Source organism: Lithobates pipiens, unplaced genomic scaffold (genome assembly GCF_037356315.1).
Source record: "Lithobates pipiens isolate NorthernLeopardFrog02 unplaced genomic scaffold, aLitPip1_a1.2 Scaffold_13, whole genome shotgun sequence".
NCBI lineage: Eukaryota > Metazoa > Chordata > Amphibia > Anura > Ranidae > Lithobates > Lithobates pipiens.
Genome location: NW_027507718.1, coordinates 408,236,052 through 408,262,466, shown reverse-complemented (window position 1 = coordinate 408,262,466; position 26,415 = coordinate 408,236,052). Strand labels below are relative to the sequence as shown.

Below are 26,415 nucleotides of genomic sequence, written 5' to 3'. Positions count from 1 at the left end.
TAAAAAAAGTTATTTATTTTGTTCCATAGACAAAGAGAATATGCCGTCATTTAGCAAGGCACCTTATTTTTAAATAACAAATTAGGCCCAGTCTGGGCAGCTATATCTTTATATACTAAGGTATTGGTGCTTAATAGATGACATTCAGTCCCTACTACAAAAAATGACAATCATAAGATCTTGAATTTTTCGGGTGCCAGCTTTGGTACATACTATGAATATAAACTAACCTATTAATGGAAAGTCTGTGTTTTCACCTGCGCTTGCAACATGGAAAATCTAAAAATAGATCAAAAGTTTCTTAATCTGCAAATTAAAAGTGAGGTATGTCCAAAGATCTTTTGGCCAACCTTTTCTTCTGAGTCACATTTATTTGAGCTCTCCTGTGACCCAGAATCAGTCAACGGAGGGTTAAAGTCTGTTGTTGGCCGACGTCACAGAGCTGCTCCAGGATCTGCAAGGATCCCGACAATAATGTCAAGATCCCCCCAGATGCATGACCAGAAACTGGCTCAGTCTCTCAGCACACCACTGAGAGCCTGAGCCAGCTGCTCCGGCTTCCCTTCCCAGCCTGCCACTCCAGTGAGCGCTGGAGGGGCAGAGCACAGAGTGGTGACTGACAGTCACTGCTCTCCACTCAGAGCAGATTGAGAACAGCGGTCATGTAATCACTCAGTTCTTAGTGTAAGAGCCAATGGGGGACAGCTGCAGCATTACACCAATATTGCAGCAGGCATTTGAGTATGTTTATTTTTTTTGTTCCACATGCAATGTCTAATTATCACCCAATACCACTCATTGCAAATTACAAGCAATGGAGAGTGGGCTTAAGTGACCCTGTCAGCACAGAATACCTGTTAGGCCTCATGCACATGGAGCTTAAACAACTCTGCTTATACAGGAGTTTAGCATTTTTTTATGTCTGTGAAAGCACCTCTATGCTAGCCTATGTGGCCATGCACACATAGGTGTTTACGGGAGTATTTGCAGAGGAATGTTTATAGGAAGCACCAAAAAAAACAAAACAACTAAAAAAAACCCCAAAGGCAGGTTCCAAAAGGAGCTTTTGAGCAGAAACAGAAAAAAACAGTGCATATGTACGGAAATGTATTCCAATGGCCAGAATAAATTAATATTCTGGCCAGTAGAATGAATGCATGTATATTTAAATGCCATACGCACATAAATGAACATACATGTAACATTAGAGGTGTTTTTTCTGTCATATTCTGGCAGAAAAAAATGCTGCTTACTTTCATAAACCCATGTGCATCCGGCCTAAAAGAAGATTTGAGTATTTGTTGAAATGTGCTGTTCTCTGGTCGCTGCAAGTATTTGACCCTTCAGGCGGGTCACATTGTTTAGCCTGCAGAGCACTATGGTTCCTTCCACCAGCTTGTATGTCCTGTAGTGATGTAGGAGCCGGTGGTTGGAAGTACAGAGCTGTAGGTGAACACGTTTTCCACACACCAGGATTGTGGAATACATGTAGTGCCCAGGGATCAGCTTTCAACAAATGGGCCACTGGTAGAGTAAGTATATTCACTCGTGTTTTACAGGCATGCTGTTGGATACAAATGACCCTGTGCTGGCAGGGGTCACTTCTGTTTATTTTAAATGCTGGCTATCAATATCCTGTTAAAAGTATGGCCATCCTGATAAACCTTTACTGGTGTTTGATAGAACAATACCCGTGTAGTCTAGAATTAGGACGTATTTTGGTGTATGCTCTGTTGGTGTCCCTATTTGTAAGACATATCATATCTTTAAAAATATACTTACCTAGGGAGCCCTCCACCTTACATTGTGTTACATGGGCAAGCACGTTTTTTCCTTTGATTCACTTTCAGAGATCAGTCTAATAAATTATCAGATAATTGGAATGTTACTAACCTGTATTAGCTGAGCTGCAATTTCTGGTGTCCCATTGCGCACATCATGACCATTGATAGCTAAAACTCGATCGTTCTCTTGCAGGTAACCATCCCGAGCAGCAACACCTCCTTCCAGCAAGTTAAAAATAAATATTCCTGGCTCATCCCGTTTGCGGACAAGCTTTATTCCAAGCTGCACATCTTGACTGCTTTTGCTCAAGACAACATGGATGCTGTCATCCCGGGAGGTTTGTGGATCAATACCGATGCCATTGCTCCTACATTTGTATCTTTGCTCCCTGAGAACTGTAAGCTTCAACACCTGGCAGGGCTGTCTGAGTATGGAAAGTGCATAAGTGTGAGGTACATTACTGATGTCGATGCCATTGACCTAAAAAACACAAAAACACAATATTGTAATATATTACTGTAAATTATTAAAGACTTTTTGCAACAGAGCAATTAGCAACTGCTGGCATAATTACCATCTAAATAAATAGTTTTATTTGATAATCTAATTTAGGCTTACTTAAAAAATCTCCTTTCATGTTGCCTGTCTGCTGGCCATTTCTTTCCACAACTTCCTGGATTCCCTGTATGCTTTAGGCCTCTTTCACACGGGGCGGATCAGTAAAGATCCGCCCCGTGAAGATCCGCTCGCTCAGCGGGGATCGCTCCGTTGTCCCCGCTGAGCCGGCTGCGGACAGGGCGGTCTCCGCACACTGTGCGGGGACCGCCCTTTTTAGCTCTCCGCTCTCCTCTATGGGGATCGGACGAGCACGGACCGTGTGTCTGTGTTCATCCGATCCGCTCTGCAGATGGACAGAAAAATAGGATTTTCCTCCGTCTGCAGAATCGGACATTTGCGGAGGCGGACAATAGCGGGTGTCTGCGGATGCTCATCCGCAGACACCCGCTATCCCATAGGGATGAATGTATGGCCCGTATTTCATCCGCAAACGGATGGATGAAATACGGACATACCATCCGCATGTGTGAAAGGGGCCTTACAGGTTCTCTTTTGCGGTTTACCTTCAATTTCTAAGGACTACATATCCCATGGTACCTTGCTGTTTGAAAGATGTTATTCCTGTAATGACTCCCCCTCCTTAAACCCCTCTTTTCAGCACCTCTGTAGTTCAGAAGGCAGGCTCTGTGAAATGTGTTACACAGCGCTGCCTACTCACAGGGCATAGTGAATATGTGCCACAGAATTCAAGTAAATTGTTTACAAACTTCAAGATCATTAACATTAATCAGAGTAGGCTAGAAATAGTTGAAATACAATGTGGAAATGAATATATTTTAAATTCCGATTATGCTGTAAAAGTATAACTAAAGGCAAAACATTTGTTTTAAGTTTGGGTGGAGTAGGGAGGGATGAGAATACCTGTCAGTTTTTATTTCTCCCTGTGCCCCCATTAGGGAGATTCACCCTCTCTATTTGTCCTGTCCATCATTAAAAGTGAAAATGAAAGAAAATCCCAAATTATGGGTTGTCCCTAGAACAGTAATAGAAGGGAAATCTTCTAATGGTGACTCTAATTCTGGTGCCTCAGGAAGCCCCCAGAGGATTTGCCTAATTTGCAGGGATTTCACTTCCTGTTTTGGCTATAGGACAGGAAGTGAAGGTAAATCTCTCCAATGGGACAATAAACAGATCTATGAATATTAACAGTAGTTGTTGGTACAGAGGAAAAGCTGCTCAACTCACCCTCACCCTTCTGCCCTCTCCGACATTCACAAAACTGGTGTTACTACTCTACCAAAATGCATCAATTTCTGTGAATGAGCGGTGGAGATCCTGTCAGTCAACTGCTCCTCCTCTGTCCACAGAATAGTGTGAGAATAGTAATATGAGTTCTTTTGAATGGCAGAGAAGGCAGAAGATGGCAGGCAAGTGGCATAACTTTTCTCAGTAGCTGCTCAGAAATATCAAAGCTAAGTGAAGGAGATGCTGGAGGTAAGCAGCTTCCTGCAGGTAATGGGATACACACCATTACACATAACTAATGTGTTTGGCATTTTATCCCAACAAAATAAACATTAGCATTAAGCCTAGGCTCACACTGCAGTGGGTCCTGCTGGCTGTATTTGCGTGAGCACAGCAGCCTATTCAGTTGAATGGGCTGCTGTACCTGCAGGAAACACAGGAAAAAAGTTCCTGAACCGTTTTATGTGTAGGGGTGCCATTAAGAATGAATGGCATCACTGCGTGTCCACAAACAAGCAGCGCATTTTGCCTGCAGGTCAGGAATGTGTGCGATTTACACATGCTTCCTGAACTGCAGTGTACTGTGTATACGTAAGCTAAAATGGTATTAAACCCAGCTTTGGAACTTTGCCCTATATTGAGGTTTATAAAATGTAAACCTAGTAACTACCTTTAAACATTTTAAAGTGGTTGTAAACCCATTACAAACGCTTTAACCTACAGGTAAGCCAAGATGAAGGCTTACCTGTAGGTGCAAGAAATATCTCCCAAACCTAAAAGGTTTAGGAGATATTTGCAGAAATAGCGGCAACGATGTCTAAGGCGCATGCACCGTAGACATCGGGCGCAGGCGCACTGAGCATGCTGTTTCTAATGGTGATCATGCCGTTAGTGGTGGCACCAGCTATACATACTATCTCATTATGTCTTTGTTTTGCAGGGTGTATTTTTTTTTTCAGAGTCTTTACTTCCTCTTTAAAATTGGAGCCATTTAGGAGATTTTCGCAGCTCCGGCCAATGACATCACTTGCGCACATGCAGTTCATTCTGCAAAATCATTCTATTAAATATTGCAATAGACTTTTTTTTAGATGTTGTTTTGTTTGTTTTATTTGTCTTTGATAAATCTTGAATCCCACTTTTTAAACAGCTTATGTATAAATTCGTAACTTTTACATAGGCAGCATTCAAAGATTTTCTGATATTGACGTGGAGAATGGCTCCGAAAATCTACGTGTCAGTGCTGAACTCTGTTTAACTTGTTAAACATCACATCAACTTTTAACTCACCTGCTCCCATACCGTCATACTTTCCATATATATTTAACTTTGAAATGAGCTAAGTCCTTCTCATTTCTCAGATGACTATATCACAAAAAATCCAAGCAGTCAGCAATTTGGGTAAAGATACAAAGCCACTCATACCTTGCATATTAGAATGATTAGAAGGTTTTTATGGCTTAAAATCCCATGGAAAACATGATGAAATATGATAAAACATTACATATTTCAGGAGAACCAGATGAACTTTATTTTCTTCTTTAGTGAGTTAAATGTCTTTTGCCAGAGTCTACATGCCAACCATTTATATAAAATGTAGATTCCTTACATTAGTGGTAACATATGTGTGGACAAATCAATTAAGCAATACAAAGTGTAACTAACTGAACATGAGCACCAACAGTAGTTAGGGAGACTTTGAATTCCCAACAAAAGAACTTAGGTTTCCCAATTATGATGAGATATTTAAGCCTTATTCATACAGAACTTTACTCTCTCGATTAACATGAACTATTTTAAGCTTTATACTGCTGGCCTTAGTAAATAGATAAGAAAGTATATTATATTTACTTGTTTTAACCTTTATTTTCTACATTTCTTCAGTCGCTTTCTGGTTTCTAAAAAAACATGACCAAACAACACTACAATGCTGACACTATGCTCAACCTATAGTGATAATATGTCATATACCAGGTTAAATGGCTGATGAAGGAGGCGTGGTTAAGCTTCTGAAACGCGCCCCGATTGGCTCACACAACGGTTGGACTGACAGCTCCTCTCACCAACCCAGCTGGACACATGGTCTTTGTGTGGACATCTGATTTCTGTATAAACCATCAAGACCACACAGGGCAGTCTCACGCCAGTCTCCCTGCACAGACTCCAGGCTCATCTTGCTCCCCACCACAGCCTGCTTTCTTCTCCACCAAGGACTACCACACAGTTCCCAGCTCATTACAATACACTGCGGACTGTCATCCTCTCTCTCTCCCTTAACCACTTGTGAGTTTCATTTGTTTTATATGGTATTTTACTTAATAAATTGTGCTACACTATGCAGGTTTGGCGCTTTATTCCCTTCATTTTCTGGTTTCTAGCTTAAGTCAAAATGATGTTATAAATCCCTGGAGTCTTCATGGGCATTTTTTATCTTTAATCTGGAGGAGTGAAGGAGGGGCTTTCTCAGCTAAGCACACCTTCCTGCCTGCATGACTGAGCTAAGGGAAGATGGATTCCATGAAGTAAATGTCACATGAATCATGTTCTCTTAGTCAAGATGGCTGTGGCTAGAAATGCTAGGGAGGGAGGTTTTTTTTCAATGAAATAAAGCATAAAGACATGGGTGGATGGGTGAGTTTGCTTTGAATTTTAAAAATAAATGAAATATGTACTGTGTGTATGAATGTGAATTACGGATCTTAGATTGTAAACTCTTTGAGGGTAGGGACTGATGTATAATATATTTTTGATGTGAATATACAATATACACTATATTGTCAAAAGTATTGGGATGCCTGCCTTTACACACACATGAACTGGAATCCCAGTCTTAGTCCGTAGGGTTTAATATTGAGTTGGCCCACCCTCTGCAGCTATAAAAACTTCAACTCTTTTGGGAAGGCTGCCCACAAGGTTTAGGAGTGTGTCTATGGGAATGTTTGTCCACTCTTCCAGAAGCACATTTGTGAAGCCAGGTACTGATGTTGGATGAGGAGGTCTGGCTTGCAGTTTCCCCTCTAATTAATCCCAAAAGTGTTTATTGGGGCTGAGGACAGGACTCTCTGGAGGACCAGTCAAGTTTCTCCACCCCAAACTCGCTCATCCATATCTTTATGGACCTTGCTTTGTGCACTGGTTCAAATCATTTGGTGGTGGGGGGATTATGGTGTGGGATTGTTTTTCAGGGGTTGGCCTTGGCCCCTTAGTTCCAGTGATGGGAACTCTCAGCATAACAAGAGATTTTGGACAATTTCATGCTGCTAACTTTGTGGGAACAGTTTTGGAATGGCCCCTTCCTGTTCCAATGCACAAAAAAAAGGTCCATAAAGACATGGATGAGGTAGTTTGGAATGGAGGAATTAGACTTGAGGAACTAGACTCCCAACTCAGAGAACCCTCGTATGGTACCAGAATCTCGCAGCCAGTCCGGCGATACTATATGGGATTAGATTCACTTGGGGTCTTTCAACTTAGCCTCCAGGCTCCTGCTGAGAAGCCAACCTTTGCGTGGCCTTCTCCCGAAGAGTCCTCCCCTGGATGCTTCTACGGTTCCTGGGCCTCTCCACAAACTGAGATGACACTGGACCACCTCTGAATCCTTCTTTCAGTTACTTTGCCTCAGGCCAGCCAGCCCAGAGACTTGGAGTCGGGTGGATCCACACCCCTGGCCATGAGAGCCCTGGGGGCTGGTCAGGAGGACCAGGACCAAACAGTCAGAAAGCACTTCTGGACCGGAAGCACGTGATGTCAGCACCTTAAGTACCCCCTCCCAAAATGCACAGCAAGAGTGACACTCTCCACTGGGCTGGTTCCGAGAGAGAACTGGCACTCAATGCACCTAACTGGACTGCGTTCTAGCACCTGCCACAGATCACAGCACCACTTATGGTCAAGCAGAACATCATGCAATCCAGCCAGACTAGTATTGAGACCAAAATTTAGGGTAATTAAACCCAAAACCACACTGCAGTTCCAGGAATATTAAATGCCAAAAACACATAGCGCGTGCTCTTCAGGAGCCGGCGCTACAGTAGCAATAAAAAAAAACATAATATATAATTGTTACAAAAGCCCTATGGAGATGTAATGTTAATGGGGACTTCTTTTTTGATCCAGTATTAGCTGTAATATACACTTTAATATGAAGTAGTAGAAGGTGTAACCATACCTACATAGTTTGATGAGGTGCTTTTGTATAATTATAACTCACATAGAAAGTAAAAAGTGCAGCTAAATATATTTATTGTGTTTAATATTCATTCTAAACATTCTGATTATAAATATTTTAGATAGTACATGTAATGAAGTATGCATGTCCTCCCTGTGCTTGTCTGGGTTGTCTCCAGGCACTCTGGGTTCCTCCTGATGAATTGATTTATGTACAAGCAGACAGTCCATGCATGGATTAAAATTTGGCTGGTCCCTGCAGAACCAAAAAAATGTTGATACATGTATGGCCTGGCTTAAATAGACTCTAGTATGTGTGTGTATGTGTGTGCTTATATGTAAGCATATGAGATAGGGACTATAGATTGTAAACTCCTTGAGGTCTGGGACTGTTGGCACTATGAAGGAGATTTGATAAAACTGGAGCATGCAAAATCAGCTGAAGCTGAACATGGTAGCCAATCAGCTTCATACTTCAATTTGTTCAGTTAAGCTTTGACAATAAAACCTGGAGGCTGATGGGTTTCTATGGAGAGCTGCACCAGATTTTGCACTCTCTAGTTCTAGGAAATTCCCCCCATATTTATGTCTGTTATAAATAAATAATAAATAGATATTTACCTAAAATGACTGTAGTCAGGTAAGTAAAAAGTTCTCCAATACAAAGATGTGCATTGTGTTTTTTTGGTACAAAAGTAGAAAAATAAATATATTGCTATTTCTGTGCTGTGATTATAATAAAGAGATGTCAGGGAATGCTGGGGTATGTAGTCAATTGGCAGCTGTGCAGCTGCATTATACCTAAGCCTTGTCCTCAGCACATGTCACTGAAGAAACATTAAAGGCATCAACAGATCTTGAGATCAGAGAGGGATGTTGAGAAAGGCATCTTGCTGGGTTGAGTGCCTGGAGCTACAACCAGCATAAATAAAGCTAGCATTTGTATTGATTCTATGTGTATAGCACACACTGACTTTATACAAACTTGTATTCCTTCTGATCCTCTGAACGTTTAAATGGCCAGATGTATACACAAAGGCATGATAGTACTTCCACAAGTTAAACAATGCAGGGGGCTTGAGAAGAAGAAACAATACAGTGGGCTTGGGAAGGAGAGGCATAGCTATAGAAAGTAGTATCTAATAATATTTGTTGCTGTACCCTACTGGATGGTACATGCTAAATCGTTGCTGCCAAGAAATGCACACACACCCTACCATTCCCAATGAGAATACTTCTATACAGTAATTATGCCTGTACCTCCTTCTACAAGATCATAACAATGGAGTTACAGTCTTGCAGTTGTATTTTCCAATATTTTACATTTCAGAAAATCCACCAGAGCAACATAACACCATCTTTGTAATGGAGTTGGGTGGAATTGGGTATTCAGATCATCCTCCATCTTTTTATATCTTGGACGCTACAATAGAAAGACATCCCTACAGTAGTTTATGTCTAAACCTGCTTCTACAATGCCATAATGTAGCGCCACTCTCTTGCTGCTTGATTCCACAATATTTTTTATTTTCATTTATTATACAATTTATATTGCTGTGTATCCATATGAGCAGCATGACACCATCTTTGGCTTTGTAATTGACTTGGGTAATCGGGTATTTGAGTAGAGATATCTTAAGACTAGGGCAGTGATGGCAAACCTTGGCACCCCAGATGTTTTGGAAGTACGTTTTGCATGATGCTCATGCACTCTGCATTGTAGTTGAGCATCATGGGAAACGTAGTTCCAAAACATCTGGGGTACCAAAGTTTGCCATCACTGGATTAGGGTAACCAAGAAGCCAGCATGTCATTGAACTTACCTGCAACCAGATAAAACTAAAATATTAGTTCCAACTTCAATACATACAAATTAGTGCATTTGTGTTGATCATGGTAAATAGTAGTAAATTGACAGATAATCCTAGTATTTCTATTTATTTATTTATTTTTCACTAAAATAGGCACAGAATGAGGAAAGACTGACTGAAGAAAAGACATGACATGGAGGAGAATAATAAGGGTGATTAATATGATAGCTTGGGACATTTTACAAGCCATAATACAGTGATGGTCTTCAAAAGGGTAAAATAAGGCTGTGGTAAGGGACTGGCATACAGCAATAGCTTTTGAAGGAGAGAAATAAAGAATTTGTCTTTTTCAAAAAGCAGATAAACAAAAATATATAATAGAAAAAATAGGAACCCATCTCCAAAAACAGTCTAGAGGCACTGATTGTATTCATTAGCCAGAGGTTCTCCCCTTGCCAGGCTGATATAATCTGCCTCCTCTTGTCACAGCTGTCAATGCAATACCCTTTATTCATTCTCCCAAATGTTGGGGTATTGTTCATCTAAAAACTATGTGTAGCAATTTCTGGAGGGGATCCATCGTCCATAAATAAACCTATCATCATAATCATCATCATCGTCATCATAATAAACCTATCATGGCGGGAAGCAATGGATGTTGAGCTGATTTGAGGTTTTTCAGTTCAGCACAGGCAAATAAAGGAATTATTAAGGAAGCCTCAGGACATAGAGGAAGCTTTCAGGCCATGGAATTTCAAGCAGTGTTTAGCTCTAAATAAGGTACATAAGTAAACTCACCTTTAAGATCATGTCTCCAGGAAGGAGTCTCCCATCACGAGCAATGACCCCATCCTGATAGATATGTTGTACGATGATTTGGGTCAGAGGGGTTTCATTTCCACCCACAATCCTAATTCCGAGACATTCATTGGGATCAGAGCGATTGATTTTAATGCAGGTTATCTCTCCATCAGGAATAAGATGTGACAGATTTGGCAGCACTGGGAGACATAAATATTAGGTAATCGTAAGTCAGAAGAATTTTTCTCACAAATACATGTAGTAAAGTCAATATAGAAAAAAAAGTATCTGACATCATATTTATAATGTTAATTCTACTACACAATACACACAAACAAGCTAGTGTAACATTTCTAACACATATTTGGAGAGGGTTGGGATGGCATCTGCTTGACTTGTCCTAAAATTGGTTGAACAACCTACACTACTCCAGATTTTTTTTTTTACAACTATCTAATGCATTTGACCTGCTGATATAGTATAATCCTTTAGATAATATAAATTATTAGCATACAGTAAGAAGTGTTGCCTAGAAACTAGAAAAATAAACTAGAAACGTTTTTTTTTTTTAAATCAGACACTCTATATTGTATGATGTTTTGACCTATCATACTGCATTTTCTGTTGTATTTGGATATGAGAAGGCTTGCAAGGGGTTGTGAAAGGGATATATGCTACTAATCACTTTTCATTTAGCAAATGAGTGTGGTTTTGCATTATACTTACTACAATACATGTGATCACTATAATTATATTAACCTGGTAATTTATTTCTGACTTCTTACCCTGTGCCCCAGACGTACCCAATCTCTCCCTGTGCTTTGTATATAATTTAGTATAGTTAGATAGATAGGTACTGTAGTTTCTCACATGTGTTTTATTGTTGCTTGTATTTATGTGTGGTATAGTGTTTTTTTTTTTTTGCCATGCTCCTAATAAATCCTATTTGCACTTAGTTTGAGTCCATTTTCCTACACAGCTACACAGATCTTTTTACACCTGCTTTTGCAGCATACTAGCACTTGGTATTGTAACAGCCATCATGGCTTCTACCTCCAGTCTGTTCCCAATAATTCTTTGCTACCAGGTCTTTGATAAAAATTCTAACTTTGAATTCCCATCGGGAGCTATGAGCAAGCAATTGTGCTGCAGAATTAATGTCTGCCAAGCATTGCAGGTACTGCTCTTTTGGTAAGCTGAATACGATTCTCGTGTCTCTTACATCAGGAAAGAGCTTGGCTGGACTAGTCTCCAGGCACCTTTTTAATACGCTTGTGTAGGGGCTTTTCAGTATTTGTGTAAATGTATAACTGTGTCATGGGTCACAGAATTTGGATTCTTGTCCTTTTTCTGCACTAATCACCAGCCCTCCATTGCATTATTGTGATCCATATATAAAGTAACAACACTATATTGTGATAGCTGAAAGATTCCTTATTGCTTCGTTTTTTGTATTTCCAGGGATTTTGATGTCTGTTATATTGTGTTTCTTCAAAACAATAAGATACTTGATTTTTTTCTGGGACAGAAATCTGATTATCTGTCCTTGTTTGACTATTTTGAATCCATGAAATGTATAAGGATTGTACTATTATTTTGTCTGTAGATTTAGAATAAATACAATACTTGTGTATTTGCAGCATGGCCTTTGTGTGCTTTCTGTGGATTTTGGCCTTCAATAACGCTTTCCAAAGAATCCAGCAACCCCTGGGGGTGTATATATTGCTCGACCACCCACATTAGGTGACCCGAAACATTTAACATGCTCTGCCTGGATTAACTAATGATTGGAAAGCCGTGGTAAATCATAAATGTTAAAGCCCACTTGAACCCTCATTGTTTATTACTGTAATATTGCAGCAAGAATACATTTGGGCCTTTTCTTTTTACACTGGTAAGTTCTGTAACGAGGTTTAAATACCTTCTCCAGACATCCAACAATTCACATCTAAGGTAACCCACAGACAGACAGATGCCTCTCTGAGAACAGCAGATGGTGAGATGTCTGCTGATCATCAAACACACTGCAGAGCCAATAAAGCCTGATGTGATATGTTTCCTGACTCAGCTGATAGATAAATATTTTATTTTCTATTTCTACAGAAAAACAATTAGTAAAATCTTTGTATGATAATGAGTTGTTTTGAAAGCACTCATTGGGGTTAATTTACTAAACGCAAATAGACTGCAAGGGATTTGCCCCAGTGCTTAGTAAATGAGGTGAAGCTTCACTTTGCAAAGGATAATACAAGTAAAAAAAAAAAAAAAACATACTATGTAAGAAACACAGTAAAATTAACCTGAGCTAGATTTTATGCATTTTACTCTTTCGGGTCAAATGACTCAGAGATACTTGAATGGGAATGGGATCTGAGAGTGTATTCCTAACAGTGGGTCTTACAACTCACCAATCACCCTCTACACACTGAGCTTTTGGCTACATACATATACTGTGAAAGAGGCAGGTAAGTATAAGCTACCGGTGAAGGCAGCAATAAAGTGAAAATGTTGCGTTGCCCTTCATTGAATTCACAGTGAAGTAAAATGAATAATATCTATCTATCTATCTATCTATCTATCTATCTATCTATCTACCTATCTATCTATACACACACACAAACTATATTACCAAAAGCATTGAGACACTTGCCTTTAGGAGCACATGAACTTTAATGGCACCCCGTCTTAGTCCGTAGGGTTTAATATTGAGTTGGCCCACCCTTTGCAGCTATAACAGCTTCAACTCTTCTGGGAAGGCTGTCCACAAGGTTTAGGAGTGTGTCTATGGGGAATGTTTGACCATTCTTCCAGAAGCACATTTGTGAGGTCAGGCAATGAAGTTGGACAAAAAGGCCTGGCTCGCATTCTCCGCTCTAATATATGCCAAAGGTTGAGGTCAGGACTGTGCAGGCAAGTCAAGTTCCTCCACCCCAAACTCACTCATCCATGTCTTTATGGACCTTCCTTTGTGCACTGGTCCAAGTCATTTGATAGAGGGTGGATTATGGCGTAGGGTTGTTTTGCAGGGGTTGGGCTTGTCCCCTTAGTTCCATTGAAGGGAACTCATAAGGCATAAGCATACCAAGACATTTTGGACAATTTCATGCTGCCAACTTTGTGGGAACAATTTGAGGATGGCTCCTTCCTGTTCCCACATGACTGCCCACCAGTTCATAAAGCAAGTCTCGATAAAGACATGGGTGACCAAGTTTGGGGTGGAGGAACTTAACTGGCCAGCACAGAGTCTTGACCTCAACCCGATAGAACACCTTTGGGATGAATTAGAACTGAGACTGTGAGCCAGGCCTTCTTGTCTATATCAGTGCCTGACCTCAGAAATGCACTTCTGGAAGAGTGATCAAACATTCCCTTAGACACGTCCCTTAGACAGCATTCCCAAAAAAATTGAAGCTGTTATAGCTGCAAAGGGTGGGCCAACTCAATATTGAACCCTACGGACTAAGACTGGGATGCCGTTAAAGTTTATGTGCGTGTAAAGGCAGGCATCCCAATACTTTTGTTAATATAGTGTATATATAAGAAGGCCCATATGGTGGCCTGAATTTATGGGAGGAGCCCAGAGGGTATTTAGGCAGCCCACTCGCCCATACATTATCGGTTCCAGTGCATTATTCGTTACGTCACTGGGCCGACTCTTCAGCTCACTGCGTGTTGGTGAGTCTGTTATTCCCAAGTAGTGCATTGCGTTTGCTCATTCGTGGTTTGTCAATCAAGTCTTGCTCGCTGTCACAAGTAGGATCATCATTATCATTATCATCAATCATTACTTTGCATTTGCATCTTGTCCTAAATCATTCGTTGTATCCCCCATGTCGTGTGTTCAGTTCCCGCTGTGGAACTTACGAATCATTCCTACGTGGCTTTTCCCCCACCATTACTTGCCAAAGTCGACATGTTGTGAGCGTCATGCATGGCGCCACACCATACTCTTTGGTTACATTGCATACCCGCTACAGACCAATGCGGATCCAGTCGCACGGCCACTGTAGAAGATTGGATTCGTTACCATGTTTTTCTCATGTCAATTCCCGTGGCGGCTGGTGAAGTTTTAGGATGGGGAGCGCCAGACCCTGCCCTTCTTTTTTTTGACCCCTCCCAGTTCTCATAAGCCCCAGCCCTTATAGAATCCACCTGCTCCATCCCCTGTATTACACTTGCTTTCACCTACAGTGGTGTGAAAAAGTGTTTGCCCCCTTCCTCATTTCCTGTTCCTTTGCATGTTTGTCACACTTAAGTGTTTCGGAACATCAAACCAATTTAAACAATAGTCAAGGACAACACAAGTAAACACAAAATGCAATTTGTAAATGAAGGTGTTTATTATTAAAGGTGAAAAAAAATCCAAACCATCATGGCCCTGTGTGAAAAAGTGATTGCCCCCCTTGTTAAAACATACTATAACTGTGGTTGTCCACACCTGAGTTCAATTTCTCTAGCCACACCCAGGCCTGATTATTGCCACACCTGTTCACAATCAAGGCATCACTTAAATAGGAGCTGCTTGACACAGTAAGGTCCACCAGAAGATCCTTAAAAGCTACACATCATGCCGAGACCCAAAGAAATTCAGGAACAATTGAGAAAGAAAGTAATTGAGATCTATCAGTCTGGAAAGGGTTATAAAGCCATTTCCAAAGCTTTGGGAATCCAGCGAACCACAGTGAGAGCCATTATCCACAAATGGCGAAGACATGGAACAGTGGTGAACCTTCCCAGGAGTGGCCGGCCGCCCAAAATTACCCCAAGAGCGCAGCGACGACTCATCCAAGAGGTCACAAAAGACCCCACAACAACGTCCAAGGAACTGCAGGCCTCACTTGCCTCAGTTAAGGTCAGCGTTCATGCCTCCACCATCAGGAAAAGACTGGGCAAAAATGGCCTGCATGGCAGAGTTCCAAGGAGAAAACCACTGCTGAGCAAAAAGAACATCAAAGCTCGTCTCAATTTCTCCACAACACATCTTGATGATCCCCAAGACTTTTGGGACAACATTCTGTGGACCGATGAGACAAAAGTGGAACTCTTTGGAAGGTGTGTGTCCAAGTATATCTGGCGTAGAAGGAACACTGCATTTCATAAAAAGAACATTATACCAACAGTAAAATATGGTGGTGGTAGTGTGATGGTCTGGGGCTGTTTTGCTGCTTCAGGACCTGGAAGACTTGCCGTGATAAAAGGAACTATGAATTCTGCTGTCTACCAAGAGATCCTGAAGGAGAATGTCCGACCATCTGTTCGTGTACTCAAGCTGAAACGAACTTGGGTTCTGCAGCAGGACAATGATCCTAAACACACCAGCAAGTCCACCACCGAATGGCTGAAGAAAAACAAAATGAAGACTTGAGTGGCCTAGCCAAAGTCCTGACCTGAATCCTATTGAGATGTTGTGGTATGACCTTAAAAAGGCCGTTCATGCTCGAAAACCCTCTAATGTAACTGAATTAGGACAATTCTGCAAAGATGAGTGGGCCAAAATTCCTCCAGGACGCTGTAAAAGCCTCATTGCACGTTATCGCAAACGCTTGGTTGCAGTTGTTGCTGCTAAGGGTGGCCCAACCAGTTATTAGGTTTAGGGGGCAATCACTTTTTCACACAGGGCCATGATGGTTTGGATTTTTTTTCACCTTTAATAATAAACACCTTCATTTACAAATTGCATTTTGTGTTTACTTGTGTTGTCCTTGACTATTGTTTAAATTGGTTTGATGTTCCGAAACACTTAAGTGTGACAAACATGCAAAGGAACAGGAAATGAGGAAGGGGGCAAACACTTTTTCACACCACTGTATAGTGTCAGGGGTATACAGCTCAGCATCACAGGACAGAGTATAAGACTCCTTACAGATCAGGGTGTACAGATCAGGGTGTACAGATCAGGGTATACAGATCAGGGTATACAAATAAAGGTATATAGAGAAGGGTGTACAGAGCAGGGTGTACAGATAAAGGTATACAGATCAGGGTGTTTGGAGCAGGGTATACAGAGCAGGGTATACAAATCAGGGTATACAGATCAGGGTATAAAGGTATACAGATCAGTATATGCAGATAAAATGTATACAGATCAGGGTGTACAGAGCAGGGTACACAGATAAAGGTATACATATAAAGGTATACAGATAAAGATATACAGATCAGGGTTTACAGATAAAGGTATGCAGATCAGAGTATACAGATAAAGGTATATAGATCAGGGTATACAGATAAAGGTATATAGAACAGGGTATACAGATAAAAGTATACAGATCAGGGTATACAGATAAAAGATATACAGATAAAGGTATACAGATCAGTGTATACAGATAAAGGTATACAGATCAGTGTATACAGATAAAGGTATACAGATCATGGTATAGAGATCATGGTATAGAGATCATGGTATAGAGATAAGGGTGTACAGATAAAAAGGTATACAGATCAGGGTATACAGGACAGGGGGTACAGATAAAGGTATACAGAATCAGGGTATACTACAGATCACACCCCCCTCTCGCGGCTCTGACAGCACCTCTTCCACTCGCAGCTCTGACAGCCCCCCCCGCTTGCGGCTCTGACAACCCCAGCCTCACGGCTCTGTCAGCCCCTCTGCTTGCGGCTCTGACAGCCCCCTCACTCGTGGTTCTGACAGCCCCCTGCCCGCGGCTCGGATATTCCCCCCCACTCATGGCTCTGACTGCACCCTCCCGCAGGTGGGCCAGCACTTACCACCAGTCCTCAGTCCACCAGAGCAGCCGTTGTGGCCTTGTGTCTCCTATGTGCCACCGCTTCCTAAGCGCCGGGCACCCAATAGGATACCCTGGCACTTTGGCCAATCGGGAAACTGGTCTGACAACCAGCCTCCCTGAAAGGCGGGGAGAAGTGTTAATGTGAAAATAGCGAAAATTCATTCGCTATCATCACACAATTGGATGGGATTCGGGTGCACTCTCTGGGCCCCGAGCCCATCCTATTGTGAAGCCTATTAGAGCCTCTAGCTCTAATCTGGTGCTTCAAAAGGTACCACCCCTCCTGTCCCCGCCATAGGAAACCATGTGTCCGGAATCCTGAAAGGGGCCAGGCGCATGGATGGGGGGGCGTCAATTCTTAGCCACATGCAGTGTCACCCATACCATGTGTAAAGGTCCCGCAGTGCAACTTATGAATTATTTGTATGCACTTCTCTCATTACTTTTTACACTAAACTTGTTGTTGCCTCATGCACAGCACCACGCCACACCTTCCCGATAAGTTGCAGTCCCGCCATAGTCGGCCGCGAACCACTCGCATGGCTCACTATCACAGGTAAGATTTGTCACCACCTTTCTTTATGTTGTATCTATTCATTACCATTTGTTGAACCCCAGGTCTTTTGTTAGTTCCCCCCTACGGAACCTAGGATGTTGTCCTTATCCCTTATACTGCCCGCTTAGGGGTTGGGGCTTTCTCACCAACCCAACTACTGTTCGTTGAGACCCCGCACCCACGCAAAACAGTATCAGCAGCCCATCACTCTTATTGAGACCTTTGCAAAAACGCAATATTGTCTCAGCTATCCCTCACGTATCAAAAAAACCCCCAAAAAAAACACATAAACCCCCTTTTACACCACGGAGTCTCAGCCTAGTAACCTGACACTTATTTGAGACCCTTGCAAAATGCAATACCATCTCTACAGCCTGACACTCACAGAGACCCTTGCAACCACGCAATATTGTCTCAAAACAAACCTCATGCTCATTGAGACCCTTGAAATCACGCAATATGGTTTCAGCTGCCGGACACTCACCGAGACTCTTGCAACCATGCAATATCGTCCCAGAAAACCAGACTGAGGCCCTTGAGACCATGCAATATAATTTCAGCAGACCAGACTAAGACCCATGTAACCGCACAATATCATCTCAAAAACAAACATCACACACATTGAGACCCTTGCGACCACGCAATATTGTCGCAGCAGACCTGACTGAGACCCTTGTAATCGCGCAATTTAGTCCGCAGGAGCCTAAACACTCATAGTGACCTTCGCAACCACGCAACGTCATCTCATCTCCAGTAGCGTTAAACATTTGGGGCACAAACCAACTTACAAACACACCACGGGGGCACCCAGTCAGCCTCGCATACACGTAGCAACATCCAAGTTATACATTTTTCTACAGTGGCATACTGGCTACTCATCATCCTCTCTGTCTTTTCCTCAGGTCAGTCGAGTTCAGGTTTTTTCCTACACCAGGTTGGTCGTTTCTCCCCTGGTAAAAAAATAAATAAAAAATATAGGAGGAAGAACATACAGTTCACATTTTGCTTCTCAGCTAAATGAGCATACATGTTACTCTTATCCGTGCCAGGACCTCACTGCTAGGGCATCAATTCAGGTCTGTAGTTCACGGATCTTTCTTCAAAAAACGCAATCACTGTGCCCCACTTGCTTTCTGCCCAATACTAAATCTCTTCATAAATGCTTGCACCCAGGGCTCGAGTCCTGTGGGAACGAGTGGGAACGGCGTCCCTGCACTTTTTTCACAGCAGGAACGCCAATCCCTTTGCAGGACCAGAGCCGCCCGAGGCTCTAGCACAGCCTGCTAGCTGTGTTGTCTTCACAGAGCTGACATAGGAAGAGCAGCACAGCGATGCACGGAGGGCAGGGGCTGGCCCAGTTAACTGATTGGTTAATAGAACCGCTCTGCATTCTATCCACCAATCAGTTAACTGGGGCAGGTCCCGCCCTCTGTCTATCCCTTTGCTGCACTTCCGATGTCAGCTCTGTGCCTCCAATGTCATCTGCTGTGTACTGTGTAAGGTAAGACAGGGAAGAGGGCACTGTTATGAAGGAGGGAGGGGGAAAGTATCAGAAACTGAAAGGAATGAGGAGGGGTGATATAAAAGGGAGGCAGGGCAGGAATGTGAAGGGGGGTTCTACACAGGGGGTGAGGACAGGAATGTAAAGGGGGTGCCATAAAGGGGGTGAGGAAAGGAATGTGAAGGGGGTTCTATAAAGGGGGTGAGGACAGGAATGTGAAGAAGGGTGCTATAAAGGGGCTGAGGACAGGTTTAAATTTTAAAACTGGCTACTTGGTCATCTCCTGTAGTATGTTGCATTCACAGCCTGGTCATCTCCTGTAGTCGCATTTGCAGTGTGATCATCTCCTGTAGTCGCATTTGCAGTGTGATCATCTCCTGTAGTCGCATTCGCAGTCTGGTCATCTTCTGTAGTATGTCGCATTCGCAGTCTGGTCATCTCCTGTAGTATGTCGCATTCGCAGTCTGGTCATCTCCTGTAGTATGTCGCATTCGCAGTCTGGTCATCTCCTGTAGTATGTCGCATTCACAGTCTGGTCATCTCCTGTAGTCGCATTTGTAGTCTGGTCATCTCCTGTAGTATGTCGCATTCGCAGTCTGGTAATCTCCTGTAGTCGCATTCGCAGTCTGGTTATCTCCTGTAGTAGCATTCGCAGTCTGGTCATCTCCTGTAGTCGCATTCGCAGTCTGGTCATCTCCTGTAGTATGTCACATTTGCAGTCTGGTCATCTCCTGTACTATGTCGCATTTGCAGTCTGGTCATCTCCTGTACTATGTCGCATTTGCAGTCTGGTCATCTCCTGTACTATGTCGCATTCGCAGTCTGGTCATCTCCTGTAGTATGTCGCATTCGCAGTCTGGTCATCTCCTGTAGTATGTCGCATTCACAGTCTGGTCATCTCCTGTAGTCGCATTCGCAGTCTGGTCATCTTCTGTAGTATGTCGCATTCGCAGTCTGGTCATCTCCTGTAGTATGTCGCATTCGCAGTCTGGTCATCTCCTGTAGTATGTCGCATTCGCAGTCTGGTCATCTCCTGTAGTATGTCGCATTCACAGTCTGGTCATCTCCTGTAGTCGCATTTGTAGTCTGGTCATCTCCTGTAGTATGTCGCATTCGCAGTCTGGTAATCTCCTGTAGTCGCATTCGCAGTCTGGTTATCTCCTGTAGTAGCATTCGCAGTCTGGTCATCTCCTGTAGTCGCATTCGCAGTCTGGTCATCTCCTGTAGTATGTCACATTTGCAGTCTGGTCATCTCCTGTACTATGTCGCATTTGCAGTCTGGTCATCTCCTGTACTATGTCGCATTTGCAGTCTGGTCATCTCCTGTACTATGTCGCATTTGCAGTCTGGTCATCTCCTGTAGTCGCATTTGCAGTCTGGTCATCTCCTGTAGTCGCATTCGCAGTCTGGTCATCTCTTGTAGCATGTTGCATTTGCAGTCACTGTATTTTATGTGAAATATATATATGCATATGAGCGTATCATTTTTTTTTTTTTTGGTGGGGGGAGTGGATCTTGGGTGGGAGTTCCCACACTTTTTTCCCTAGGACTTGACCCCTGCTTGCACCCCCTTATTTTTCTTACAGTCAGAGTCATGTCGTGGGCCGGCAGTGATGACCTCACACCCGCCCCTCTGTCACCCTCTACAGGCTCAGAGAGCAGCAACCTGTAGTTTCTCTGCACATGGATTATTCCCAAGATCATAGCTGAGCTTAGACGCAAGGGCATCCCCTACCGGGCTACAGCCAGGAAGGCAAAGCTCTTCAGGCTACTCTTCCTGCCGACAGCTACAACAGGACCTAGCGCCCATCAGGCGTCCTTGCAGTCCATATCTGGTGCCATCTCCCAGCTGCACTCCCTGGTCTCCTCACTGTCCACAACAGTTACTGATGTGCAGGCCAGAGTTGCAGCCCTGGAGGTTTGCCCTCCCTGTCCCAGTCGTGGTCACGGCGTTGGCATCCCCTTCTGCAGGTACGCCAGAGTCCTCTTCTCTCTTCTACCGTCCTCCCTGCTCACCTTGTCCCTGCCAGCCTCAGGAAGGGCATCTTGGAGGGCAAGGACGTAAATTTAGCATCTCTGCTGATTTCGGTGCACGATGTGGCCGACAACAGAGCATACATCTGCAGAGACATCAGGTGGTCATCAAGTAGAAAGACCCCAGGCTCAGCCGCAAACTTACAGTCACCAAATTTGTTTTCGCTTTCAGGATGTTCAGGGATGTTGTCTGCTCAGCCGCCCCCAGCAGGAGGAAAGAGCTGGACCTATATCTCCATTCAGTCACAGATTTAGGGTACAAGTATGGAGGGAGCGCCTTATATGACTACCACCGCTCATTTTCGGCAAAGGCAGCCACCAAACTCAGCTAGTTCTAGGTCAAGACAGAGTGTTTCTAACATGGAGCTATTCTGCCGCCATTTCGTAGGCCTCCGCTCATCGCTGTGCACCATTTGTCAGTCCCGTACCCACATGGCAAATTGGTGCTCTGAAGCAACCACAAGGCACCCCTTCTGCCCTCCTTCCTCCTCTGGCACAAATCACGGTCTGGCCTGTAGCCATGACCAGTGGATAGACTAGGATGGCCTATCCTTTCTCTAGGAGAAGACCCCATTTGCAACAATTTTAATCATGGCGGATGCTTCCATAGACAGTGCAGGGTACTCCATATTTGTACAACATGCCATAAAGCTCACTCGAGCACCACCTTTCAAGTCAAACAGGAGGAACCGACTCCATTAGATACCTGGGTGTTAATCTCACCGCGGACGTGGCACAGTTGTATCTACACAATTATGTCCCTCTGTTGCGGAAACTAAAATCGGATCTAGAGGGGTGGCATTCCCTGTCATTGACCTGGTTCGGGCGTTGCAACGCCTTTAAGATGACAGCACTGCCGAGAATTCTTTATGTATACCAAGCCTTGCCGATCTACGTCCCCCCAAAAATTTTTGCACAATTGAAGTCCCTCCTTAGGAAATTCATATGGGCACGGAGACCACCTAGGACAAAGCTTCAGACCCTTACCAAACACAAGGACCGGGGTGGTGTGGGCCTGCCTGATATGCGTAGGTACTATAGGGTGACCCTACTGACCAGAGTCGTGGACTGGCATTGTAATGCATCGCACAAACAGTGGGTGGGGATGGAAATCGAGGACGCATCTCTCCCCTTGTTGACATCCCCTTGGCTACTGGCATCCTTACCGAAAGACATGCGGGATCACCCGCTTATTGGGGCAACATTGTCCTTGACAAGGAGACTATTCCGCACCACCGATCTCTCACCTCTTCCCTCCCCCATGACCCCGATTATCGGGAATCCGGAGTTCCCCCCAGGGTTTACCAACGCCAGACTTCGTCGGCTGGTGGGCATTGGCAAGCACAGATTGGGGGAGGTGTGGCCTTCGGGGACATTTCCAAGTTTACAGGTGGTGGGGGGGTTGGCGGAACCGCCACTTGATGTTTTCAGTGCTTACCAGCTTCGTAATTTCCTGGTGGCGGTTCGGCGGGCCCCCTACACGCCGAGGGCCCTGACCCCATTTGAGACCGTTTGCCATAAAACTGAACCTGTGCGCCACACTCTTTCTCTCCTGTATGATCTCTTGTCGTCAATGGACGTTGGGCCCCCCCCAGCGTTCATTCGTCAGTGGGAAGGAGACCTTGGACTATGCTTTACCCCCCAACAGGTAGGGAAGATCTTAGCACTGACACACCAGGCCTCACTCGCGACTATTTCCAGGAATCTGGCTATAAAATAGTATCCCGGTGGTATAGGGTTCCCTATCTCCTACATAAGATGAACGACTCAATTTCGGACGAGTGTTGGCGTTGCCAGTCCGCGACGGGGTCCATGATCCACATCTTCTGGACATGTCCTATGCTGGACGCGTTCTGGAGGGATGTGGTGGAGACAATTAAGCAGCTTACCTCGGTGGATCTTCGGGGTAATGCCTTCTTCATTTGACAGACCGGCCCGTCCGGAAGTATAAACAGACTCTGACAATGCAACTACAGAACGCGGCGCGCGTATGTATACCAGCGATGTGGAGGCAACCCCTACCCCCTACGAAGACCTTATGGTATTCTAAAGTTAATTATGTTCTCCGGATGGAGGAACTGACCGCCACCCTTTACAATACTGAGGAAAAGTTCTGTGAGAAGTGGAGACCCTGGAGGTACTTCACTGGCACTCAGACATACCTGCGCGAGGTTGCCGCTGCGGCCGACCTGGCACCCGCCTGATGCCTATGTTGGCGCGTTAATCTGGGAAGCTGGAAGCAGGCCCTTGGCCATCTTCCATGGATGGATCTGGAGTCCCCCTGTGTGGTCCCTTCTGATACCTACACCTACCCCTCTCCCTCCCCCCCCCCCCTTTTTTTTTTTTTTTCTCCTCTCCTCTCTCTCTTTCTCTTTCCTCCTCTGCTACTCTGTATCTATCTCTTCTTTCTTGGCCCGCCGGGGCACGGCCATGTAGGCCCGCGGTGCTGGTAAGGACCTGCATGGACCGACTAGCTATGGAACAGCTGATCTATAATGTTACTCTCTAGGGGGGGCGTCACTAGGATGCTGGAAACCCCCTTGGGAGCTAGCTCTTTTGCCACAGATAGCACGGTACGTCCATGCAGGTCAGCAGATGTGCACATTGTATAGGCGACTAAACGTTTTCCACATACGATTTCAAATCTTTTACTGCTTGTACATTGCAAGGAAGTGTATGACAGAGCCACCTTGTTGTGTTTTTCGGAATGTTTTGTTTACTCTGTACAACTGGCTCTAAAACTCAATAAACGAATAAAAAAAAAAAAAAAAGTCAAACAGGAGGGAAAGTCCCGACTAGGCCGCATAGATGTCAGCTGGTTGAGGTTCTATCTTTCTACACACCCCACTCCTTCGCTGGCTATATTCCTGGTGCATGGCTTCACAGAAGGGTTCCACACTGTCCTCATCACTTTACCCCTCACAACACACGAATGCAGGAACCTCCAGTCAGCAACCATTGACACACAAGCAATTGACTCCTTACTACAGTCGAAAATGGATAAAGGCTTTATTATCGGCCCCTTCCTATAGTCGCCTTTCCCAGTCTGGAGAGTTAGCCCTATTGGGCTTGGCAAGGGCAAGTTCAGCAATAAACTCTGCTTAGTGTACGACTCTGCGCCTCATTTGTCTCACATCCCTAGCCTGAATTCCCTGATTCCCTCAGAGGAGTTTTCCCTTAAGTATGCCCCAGTTGACCTGGCCATTCAAGCCATCATTGGGATAGGTCCCAGCTCCTGGCTAGCCAAAGCAGACAGATCTGATGCATTCAAGCCCCTCCCTATCGAACCGTCCCTCTGGCAGTGGCATGGTATTAAGTTGAGGGAGTCCTACTACTTTGCCACCAAGTTGACCTTTGGGTCCAAGAGCAGCCTGTGGCCGTTCAAAGTCTTTGCTCAGACCCTCACATGGATTCTGTCTCACCAGGCCCGCTGTGACACGGTCATCCCCTACCTTGATGACTTCCTGCTTATCGAGCAACCACGCACACCTCCGGCAGATCTAGACAAGTTAAGAATAGTTTTCAACAACCCCAACGTGCCCATAGCTGAGGACAAAATAGAAGCACGGCACATTCCATTACCTTTTTAGGTGTCACCCCGGAACATGCAAGCTATGCAAGCTAGCCTGCCTCTGGACAAACTAGTTTGTATCAGGGCAACTATGTACGACTTCACCCAGTTGCAAGGGTGCACCAGGAGGCAGTTGCAGTCCTTACTAGGGATGCTGAACTTCGAGATGAGGATTATTCCTCAAGGACAGTCCTTCATATCACAGCTTTTAGTCTCTCTCACACCAGTACAAGACCCAGACCGGATTCTCAAACTAGATCAAGCAGCAGTAGCAGACTTGGCTATGTGGGACGAATTCCTCACCAGCTGGAACGACATTTCAATGTTCATCCCGGCAGTGTCAGCCGAGTCACCAAAGGTGGTCACCGATGCCACAGCCACCATGGGCTTCTCAGCCATATTTGGCCACTACTGATCCTTGGCCCCCAGAAATTCTCCTCATCCCTGGTTTCACCCAGTCTTCATCTCTCTTTGAGCTATATCCCCTTGTGGCAGCTGCCCAGGTCTGGGGCCACACTTAGACCAAACAGACAGTGCTTTTCACCATGGACAATCGGGCCATTAACGAAGGTAAATCCAAGTCCCTCCCCATCATGTCCTTCCTGCGCAGGCTCATGCAGCTGTTTCCCTCGTCATCACTTCAAGTTTTTCTGTAGACATATTCCAGGCAAATACAATATCGCAGCTGATGCGCTGTCCTGTTTCAACCTTACCTTGTTTTTCCAGCAGGAGCCTGGAGCCGACCCAATGACTACTTCTGTCCCACTCTGGCCGCTGCTGACAATGGATTAAAATCGCACCTCGCCAACGCAACCCAGCCTGTCAACCGATCCTTGGCATGCAACACATTGAAGGCCTAGCGCACTACTTGAACACTTACTGCAAGCTTTTGGCCTCTTGCCCATGAGCAGGTCTAAGCGACGTTAGACACATCCTAGCCTTCATATCAAATTGCCATACCCAGCTAGCCCTTGCTCACAACACCATCAGGCTATACTTAGCTGGTGTCCAGCATTTTCTATAGTTTCAGGACCCCAGTAAACCGTCAGTATTCTCGGCCCACACAGTCAAGTCACTCCTACGAGGTATACAGAAGAACCAACCTGTAGCCAGTAACAAACGCCTACCTATCACGAGTGCCATCTTCAGGGACATGTCTGAAATCCTTACTCGTTCCCCCCTTTAGGGCTTTACCCAAGCCCAGTTATTAGAGCGGTCATCTACCTGGTCTTCTATGGTTTCCTACGACCTAGCAAATTTACTGTCAGCGGCTCCGGCAGTCAGACACTGCTCCGACGCCCCCTGACTCACTTTCCGAACCATTACACCCTTCATCTCAGTGTTAGCAAAAGGCAACAAATCAACCCAGGGGTTTACATTAACCTATTTCAGACTAACAATGCTTGGTGACCAGTGTCCTCGACTGACTACTGTCCCGGCTACCCAGCCAATCTGAAGATAGCCCATTGCTACCTTTTCTAATCAGCCCCCTTAGTGGCAGCCAGTTTGTCAAGCATGTCAGGATCCTCCTAAGCAACTTGGGCTTCAACCCCAGTCAGTTCTCTGGACATTCCTTCTGGATTGGAGCAGCCTCAGCTGCCTCCCAACATGGAGTACCAGACCACGCAATCAAGAAACTA

At 44.4% G+C, this 26,415-nt stretch overlaps 1 protein-coding gene across 4 annotated transcripts in view; it reads right to left on the bottom strand.

The window, feature by feature from the left end:
- The window catches only part of LNX1 (ligand of numb-protein X 1), a 293,661-nt gene that overhangs the window by 108,777 nt on the left and 158,469 nt on the right, over positions 1-26,415 (bottom strand). For all 4 annotated transcript variants that reach the window (XM_077477486.1, XM_077477487.1, XM_077477488.1 and 1 more), the window contains 2 exons: positions 10,365-10,567; positions 1,894-2,265 (listed from right to left, as the gene is read on the bottom strand). In XM_077477486.1, the coding sequence (XP_077333612.1) occupies positions 1,894-2,265; positions 10,365-10,567 (575 nt within the window). The remainder of the gene's footprint in view (positions 1-1,893; positions 2,266-10,364; positions 10,568-26,415) is intronic.